General features: G+C 60.8%; 1 protein-coding gene across 1 annotated transcript in view; it reads left to right on the forward strand.

Moving 5' to 3' along the window:
• EPN3 (epsin 3) overlaps positions 1 to 8,074 on the forward strand; it is a 10,042-nt gene that overhangs the window by 1,401 nt on the left and 567 nt on the right. The window contains exons 2-10 of the mRNA XM_014541141.1: positions 2,390 to 3,096; positions 4,088 to 4,176; positions 4,844 to 4,924; positions 5,133 to 5,261; positions 6,203 to 6,290; positions 6,706 to 6,975; positions 7,347 to 7,463; positions 7,582 to 7,809; positions 8,017 to 8,068. Of these exons, the coding sequence (XP_014396627.1) occupies positions 2,535 to 3,096; positions 4,088 to 4,176; positions 4,844 to 4,924; positions 5,133 to 5,261; positions 6,203 to 6,290; positions 6,706 to 6,975; positions 7,347 to 7,463; positions 7,582 to 7,809; positions 8,017 to 8,068 (1,616 nt within the window). The 5' untranslated portion in view covers positions 2,390 to 2,534. The remainder of the gene's footprint in view (positions 1 to 2,389; positions 3,097 to 4,087; positions 4,177 to 4,843; positions 4,925 to 5,132; positions 5,262 to 6,202; positions 6,291 to 6,705; positions 6,976 to 7,346; positions 7,464 to 7,581; positions 7,810 to 8,016; positions 8,069 to 8,074) is intronic.

Consider the following 8,074-nt stretch of genomic DNA (forward strand, 5'->3'; position numbering starts at 1 on the left):
CCTCCCCTGCCCTCCTGCCCCTCCTGCCCTCTCCCCCATCTCTGAATTGGCCTCTCAGGCCCTGCCTTCTCAGTGTCCTTCCCTCCACCTGACAGGGTCTGGCTCAAGGTCACTGCAGTAATTCCATACCGGGCTGCCCGGCCGCCACTGCCGCCGCCACTGCCGCCTTATCGGCTGCTGGGTTTCTGTTTCACTCCCTTTTATTTCTGGGCATATTGTGTTCGATAAAACCCTTTGCTTGTAACACCGCTGGCAGCGCTCCCAGCCGCTCCCTCCCGCGTTCCTTCCTCTCCTCCACCCTCCCCTCCACGCTCCCCAGGCCTCACCCTGCCCCCTTCTTCCTCCCTACCTGGTTCCCTTCGGACTTCAGGTGTTTCAGACCCCTCCCTTCCCCCAGCTTGGGCAGAGGTGTGCAGAGAAGGCCCCTCCGTGCCCACCTCCCCGGAGAAAAGTCCAGGCAGGGCTGCAGGGCCCACACCGAGGGCCCCTCCCACTACCCCTGGCGGCTGGAGGGCCAGGCAGCGCTCCTACTGGAGTCACGATGCCTGACTGGTTCTGCTGGTTTCGGCGGCCAGCTCCGGGAGGGGCATGCACTCAGGGCGGGCTTTGGGGCACAATTATTTCTCATCTTGACTCTTGCCACCTGCCAGCCCACCGGTTAGAGAGGTAAAGACAGGTCTGAGTCACTTGTGAGGGGGAGGGCAGGAGTTAAACAAGTGTCGGCCAGTGGCATCCCCTCAGAAGGCCGGCCGGACAGAAAGCGGGCAGACAGAAGGTAGGCAGTGCTTGCATGAAGCACTCTCCATCCCTCCGGGTGCCCCGTGGGACCCCCGCATTTGGGCGAAGCTCTCCCAGGCCCGCTGGCCCCTTTGAAATGAGCCCAGTGTTGGCAGGACTGGGTGGAGGGTGAACTGAATTTAGGGGTGAAGGGGGTAAAACAAACTCCTTCTGACTCCCACTGAGCCCCAAGGCAGAGCTGAGAGGTGCAGCCTCTGTGGGTGCTGTGGGCACTGGTATTGGTGGGGGTTCATTGGTGAAGTGGAGGCTCTGCAGGTCCAGGCAGCGTGTGTGTGTGTATGTGTGTGTGTGTGTGTGTGAGTGTGTGTGTGCCCATGCCCATGTGTACCCGTACCAGAGTAATGGTGATGGCAGGACTCTGGTCTGGGTTTCTGGTAGGGTCGTGGGAGAACATTTGTCTGACTTGGGCCTGGGTTCTTTCTCAGCAGATGGCCTGGTCCCGTGGCTGTGGGGAGGGCATAGGGCTGGCCCTGACCCCCTGCGGCTGGGGTATCAGAGTTCTGCCCTGGGCCCGGGGCCTTGGGGCTTTGGGGAGCCCAGACTGGCGTTGACCTGAGGGAGCTTACTTTCTGGCTGAGAAGGTGGGGCTGAGACAGTAAAGCAATCCTATGAATTAATTACAGAAGTGGTGACACTGACGGTCAACATTGGAATAGTCTTCTGGAGACCTCGGTGTGAGTGCAGCTCTGCCTCCTACGTGCTGGGTGGCTGTGGGCAGGCCGTGTCCCCGCTCTGGCCTCAGTGCTCTTGTGTGTACAGCGTGGGTGGTGGCGGCTAAATCTCTTTGAGAGGCAGCCTCTCCCAATACTCCTTCCTTCCTCCTGCGGCCCAGCTCATAGTATTCCCTCTGAGCCATCCTTCCCACACCTTGCTGGCTCACTCCTCCTCTCCCTTGGCTTCAGATCTCTGGTTTCACCTCAACCGTCACCTCCTCTGGGGAGTCTCCCCTGGTTTCCCTGTGCTCCTCTGCACTCCCACGCCGGGCTGTGATTGTCTGTAGCCTCTCCATGGGGCTTAGGTGCACCAGGACGTGAGCCCTGTGTCTGGCTCAGAAGGCCCCAGGAAATAGTATTACGTGAATCAAGCTACAAAATTAACAATATGAGGAGAGAAAAGTGAGGACTGAGAAGTTGGAAGGGATAGGTCTTAACTAGATCCTGGCAGAAAGGGGAGAGGGAACCAAGCAGAAGCTAGGCCAGTAGGCATACCTGGGGCGGGGGCGGGGGGAGGTCATTGTCATGTCCCCAATAAGGGTAAGGACTGGGGTGTGTCTGCCGGGGTTTATCCTAACTCCCCACTTACGAGCTCTGTGATCTTGGACAAGTCAATTAATCCGCTCGAAGCCTCATTTCTCCCCTCTGTGAACGGAGAAAATAATAATAATAGCATCTTGTAGTGTGACGGTGAAGATAAATGAGCATGCAAGGCTAGAAGTGTCTGCTAAATCATAACTAAATTAAGAAACATAACAAATGCCTGCTGAAGGCTATTCCTGGCAGCAGGGACACCCTGCACAGGCCTTCGGGGGGTGACTGAGTGGCCAGCGGGGTGGGCCACTGCCCCTGAGTTGCAACCCCCCTCCCTTCCTCAGACCCATGTGGAACCCAAGGACACAGCCGCCCTGCTGAGAGCGTGGCGGCCCCTCCTTGGAAACCGTGACCTCGCGGCGGCGACGGTGGCCCTCGGCCCTCCACCTCCGGCTGGGGCGGGGGGCGCCCATCTCCAAGTCCCCAGCCATGACGACCTCCGCGCTGCGGCGCCAGGTGAAGAACATTGTGCACAACTACTCGGAGGCAGAGATCAAGGTGCGCGAGGCCACCAGCAATGACCCGTGGGGCCCGCCCAGCTCGCTCATGTCCGAGATTGCGGACCTGACCTTCAACACGGTGGCCTTCGCTGAGGTCATGGGCATGCTGTGGCGGCGGCTCAACGACAGCGGCAAGAACTGGAGGCACGTGTACAAGGCGCTGACGCTGCTGGACTACCTGCTCAAGACGGGCTCGGAGCGGGTGGCCCACCAGTGCCGAGAGAACCTCTTCACCATCCAGACGCTGAAGGACTTCCAGTACGTCGACCGCGACGGCAAAGACCAGGGCGTCAACGTGCGCGAGAAGGTCAAGCAGGTGATGGCCCTGCTCAAGGACGAGGAGCGCCTCCGGCAGGAGCGGACCCACGCCCTCAAGACCAAGGAGCGCATGGCGCTGGAGGGCATGGCCATGGGCAGCGGGCAGCTGGGCTTCAGCCGCCGCCAGGGTGAGGACTACGGCCGCTCGAGGGGCTCTCCGTCCTCCTACAATTGTGAGTGGGCCTTGGGTGCACGGCTGGGGACAGTAGAGGTGTCTGAGTTCCAGTCGTGGCCCTCGGACCTCAGAGGGATGCCATGAGGATTCCGTGAGATAAGGATGGTAAAATGTGAGGCAAAATGCCCTGCACATAGTAGGTGCTCAGCAAGCTAGGGTAAACAATGACGTTGGTATGCATTTGTTGTTGTTGTTCGGTCGCTGTCTGGTGGGACGGTGTGGGGGAGAAGTACAGGCTCTGGAGTCCAGGAGCATCCCTTCCCCCGCCCCTTCCAGGCTGTGTGGCCTGGACAACCAGCTCTCTGAACCTCAGCATCCTCACCCATTAAGTAGGGGCCATCTTGTCTACCTCAATTGTTTGATGCGAGAATGAATGAGACCAGGCCCAGGAAGTCCTCAGCCCTTCACCCAGACACACGGCACACTGTGCTCCATCGGTGGCATTCCCCATCACCCCCCGCACACACACACACACACCTCGAGGGCCCTGTCCGTGAGAATGGGGGTGGCCGATGAGCACCTCCCGACCCTCCTCTCCATCCTGGTGGGGGCTTCCCTGGTCCGAGATTTACTCAGAAGGGCCCTCCTTTCATAAAGCCCCCGGCAGTGCGCTGTGGGCTCTGAGAGCCGTGACCTTGGTTGGAGCATCTCACCCTCCCACCCCACTTGACCTCAGGCTGCATGGGGCCCAGCTGGAAGAGTCGGGGGACCTGGGTTCAAGTCTTGCTGCAGGACTCTGACCAGGCACCCCTTAGAGCTGTTGGGGGTCTGCAAAGGAGGGACTGGGATCTTTATGGGGTGGGATAGGAGATCTTACACGGCCTGGCCCCCTGGGGCCCTCGGATGCCTGCTGTTCTCTTCCCCCCATTTCCCTCTCTGAGCCTTCGCCTCTGGAGGGGAAGGGGTGTGGGAGCCCACGGGCACCTGTGTGGTCACAGAAGCCATGATGGTCATTGCAGCTTCCTCCTCATCCCCCCGCTACACCTCAGACCTGGAGCAGGCCCGGCCCCAGACGTCGGGAGAAGAGGAGCTGCAGCTGCAGTTGGCCCTGGCCATGAGCCGTGAGGAGGCTGAGAAGGTGAGGCCCCTCCCGGGCAGCCCAGGGGGCCCCCCAGCTGGGCTGAGGGTGGCATGGGGAGGGAACTGGAGGGCGAAGGAGAGGTGCCTGCATCCCCACACCCTGACTCTCGGGCGACCCTACTCTGGGCCCCAAAGCCCTGGTCCTGCTCCCAAGGACAGCACAGGGCCTGTCTGTCCCTGGGATTGTCCCTGCAGGGCCCACTTCCCGCTTCCAGTCCCCTCTGGCTGGGCCTGGAAAGGATAGTGAGTGTGTCATGGGTTGGAGTAGATGAGTGTGGTATGGGCCTGCGGCCGCCTCATAGAGGGGAAGGGAGTGCGTATGCTGACGCACACGTTCCCAGGAGACACAGAGGCATGCCACCACCACCACTACCACCCCTGCCATCAGCTATCCTTTGGGGGGGGGGCGGGGGAGGGGGCGCAGGGACAACCACTGTGCTACCTTCCTCTGTGGATCCGGGTAGACCAGACAGGAGCAGGGCCCGCGGAGACTCGGGGGGCCCAGAAGAAAAGGATGGAGCTGTCTCAGCGTGGGGAAGGCCCCACCACACTGCTGCCTGGGCAGGCATTTCTCTCCATCCCCTGCCCTGTGCAGAGCTATGTTGCCTTTGGGCCCAGGAGTGGGAGGGCTGGGCCAAGTTCACCTTTTTCTTCCTCCCTGGCAGCCAGTCCCCCCAACCTCCCTCAGGGACGAGGACCTGCAGCTGCAGCTGGCTCTTCGCCTGAGCCGGCAGGAGCACCGGAAGGTAGTGGGCTGAGCCTCCTGTGCTGGTGCAGGTGCTGGTGGAGGTGCTCAGGGGCACTAACCAGGCTCCTCCCGCTTCACCTGGTGGTCCCGCGGTGCCTAACCTCTCAGCTGCCGCCCGCCCTGCACTTTTCTCCACTCGGCTCGGGTCCCCTCAAGTCCGCCCTGGGCTGCCCACGCTCTCCTCACTCCTTCTGTGCCTTCTGCAGGAGGTGAGGTCCTGGCGGGGAGATGACTCCCCCATGGCCAATGGTGCTGGGGCTGCAGCCCCCCGTCGGAGGGAAAGAGAGCCCGAGAGAGAAGAGAGGAAGGAGGAGGAGAAGCTGAAAACCAGCCAGGTAGGGAGGGTGCTGGGGTGCGTGGGCTGGCAAGAGCCTGGGAGATAAACTGAGCTCATGTTTGTAAAGATTACAGAGCAGTGCTGGGTATACAGTAAGCACTACCGAAGTGTTTATTCAATGAAATGGGGGTGGAGGGGGTGCAGCAGTCCCGGGTCGGGTCCCACACTGTATAGGCTGGTGACCAAGCTGTTGGCAAAGGGATGCAGAGAACCCTGATCAGAGACCCCTCGAGTTGGGTTCTGGATTAGTTGCGACTTTGTGGCTGGGGCATGTCGTTGTCTTGGTCTCAGTTTCCTCCTCTGTATAGTGGGCTTGTTGGATAGTTCCCGCTCTGACATACTAGGGTGATGTGATGTGTGGATCACGACTGGGGGTGGATTCAGGCATATGAGCTCATGTGCGTATTCTTCAAGAGGAGGGAGTAGGTAGCTGCTGGAAACAGGGCCACCCTCCGAAGCTGTCCATGCTACCCCTGGGGTGTGTCTGCCCCCTTTCTGCTGGCTCTGCATGTTCACTGTGGCCAGTTTTCTCGTGGACACGTAGGGAGGTAAGCTAGTCCTACGGCCAGTCTTACCACTGATGGGCTGAGGAGCAGAACAGTGAGGAAGGGTCAGACAGGCCTGGGTTCTAGCCCAGCCCTGTCTCTCCCTGGCTGTGTGACTTCAGGCAAATTGTTCCCCCTCTCTGGGGCTCAGCCGGCACATCTGTAAAATGGGCACAGCACCACCTTCCGTACCTGTTGCACAAGATTGGTAGGAAAACCAGGCACTCAATGGACGAGGAAACAAACTGAGAAGCACTGTGCAGAGGCAAGGGGTCATTACGAGGTGTTTATGGAATGGATGGAGCGGATGAGCTGGAGTCAGAATGACAGGTCAGGGCCTGCCTCCCTCTGGGCCCGCCCTCCTCTGAGCCATGGCTGCCTCTCCTCTCCACAGTCCTCCATCCTGGACTTGGCGGACATCTTCGCACCCACCCCTGCCCCGCCCTCCACACACTGCTCCGCTGACCCATGGGACATCCCAGGTGGGCATGCAGGGCTGCAAGAGCCTCCCAGGCTGGCCTCAGAGAGCCCCTTCCTTCCTGGCCACTTGCTGGCACCCCCTTTCCCACAGCTGAGGGTCGCTGAGCCTCAGCTTCCCCTGTGGCATGGTGTCGTAGTGAGGAAGGGGGGGCACATCTGGAGAACCCAGCTCCTGGGTCCTGTCACCCTGGCTTTCCTGTCCCAGCCAGTCCCTGCCTGGGACGTGGCCCGAGCTGCCCGTGCCCCGGAGTCCAGGCGCCGGGGACAGCTTACTAGATTTGGGCTCCAGCTTGCTGGGTGGTTGTGAGTCAGCACCCCGAATCTCTGAAATGGATCCCTTAGCCTCGAAACTTGGCCCGGGGAACTGGGAAGGCCCAGGGTGAGCCTGGGATCATGTCTGTGCTGTTCCCACTTCAGGTCTCAGGTCCAACACAGAGCCCAGCGGCTCCTCCTGGGGGCCTTCCGCAGACCCCTGGTCTCCAGTCCCCTCGGGAGGCATCCTGTCCCGAAGCCAGCCGTGGCACCTGCCCCCTACGCTTTCCTCCTCTGAACCCTGGGGCCGGACCCCAGTGCTGCCTGCTGGAGCCCCCGCTACAGACCCCTGGGCACAGAATTCCTCCCCCAACAAACTCCCCAACACTGGGGCTGACCCCTGGGGGGCCTTGGTGGAAACGTCCAGCACCCCTGGTAAGTGAAGGGCCAGAGGGTGTGGGTGAGGGGCTGGAGGCCCTCTGGGTCCCCTTCTCTCCAGGGCCAAGGGCAGCAGATCCTGTCTGGTAGGAGGGGTGATGGCCTGGGAAGAGGTCAGTCTAGTGCAGCCGTGGGCAAACTACGGCCCGCGGGCCGGATCCGGCCCGTTTGAAATGAATAAAACTAAAAAAAAAAAAGACCGTACCCTTTTATGTAATGATGTTTACTTTGAATTTATATTAGTTCACACAAACACTCCATCCATGCTTTTGTTCCGTTGTGGCCCTCGAGTCAAAAAGTTTGCACACCCCTGGTAGTGCCTGCTCATTCTGCCAGCCCATCTCACCTCCCTTTTCTTTCTGGGCTAGCTCTAGGTGGCACCTCGACCTTTGACCCATTTGCCAAACCTCCAGGATCCACAGAGACCAAGGCGGGGCTGGAGGGTGCCCAGGCCCTGCCCTCGGGGAAGCCCAGCAGCCCTGTGGGTAAGCAGGAGGCAGGCGATGGCACCGCTCCGGGGAACGAGGGTCCTGCCCCGAGCTGGCCTCTGCCCTCTTCCTCCCGCGGAGTGACCAGCCCCTCTCCCGACCACTTGTATTCCAGAGCTGGACCTGTTCGGAGACCCCATCCCCAGTTCCAAGCAAAATGGTACCAAGGAGCCAGATGCCTTTGACCTGGGGAGAGTGGGGGAAGCCCTGACCCAGCCCGGCAAGGAGGCCCGCGCTCGAACACCCGAGTCCTTCCTGGGCCCCTCGGCCTCCTCCTTGGTCAACCTTGACTCCTTAGTCAAGACACCCCAGGCTGCAAAGACCCGGAACCCCTTCCTGACAGGTAGAACACCCCTGTCCCCTGCAAGCTTTCCACACTGCCCCCTCCCTCCGCCCCTCCTTTCAGAGCCCAGCCCTTGCCCTAGAATCCCACTCTTCTTATTTCTAAAGCCCCAGATCTTGTCCCCCTCCTATTTCAGGGCTATGCCCCCGGCCCACTCCAAACCCTCCCTCTCGCTCCCCACCCCTCACCCCCCTTCTCGTTCTGCAGATCTCAGCGCTCCATCCCCCACCAACCCGTTTGGCGCAGGCGAGCCGGGCAGGCCGAC

The sequence above is a fragment of the Myotis brandtii genome, unplaced genomic scaffold, assembly GCF_000412655.1.
Source record: "Myotis brandtii unplaced genomic scaffold, ASM41265v1 scaffold265, whole genome shotgun sequence".
Taxonomy (NCBI): domain Eukaryota; kingdom Metazoa; phylum Chordata; class Mammalia; order Chiroptera; family Vespertilionidae; genus Myotis; species Myotis brandtii.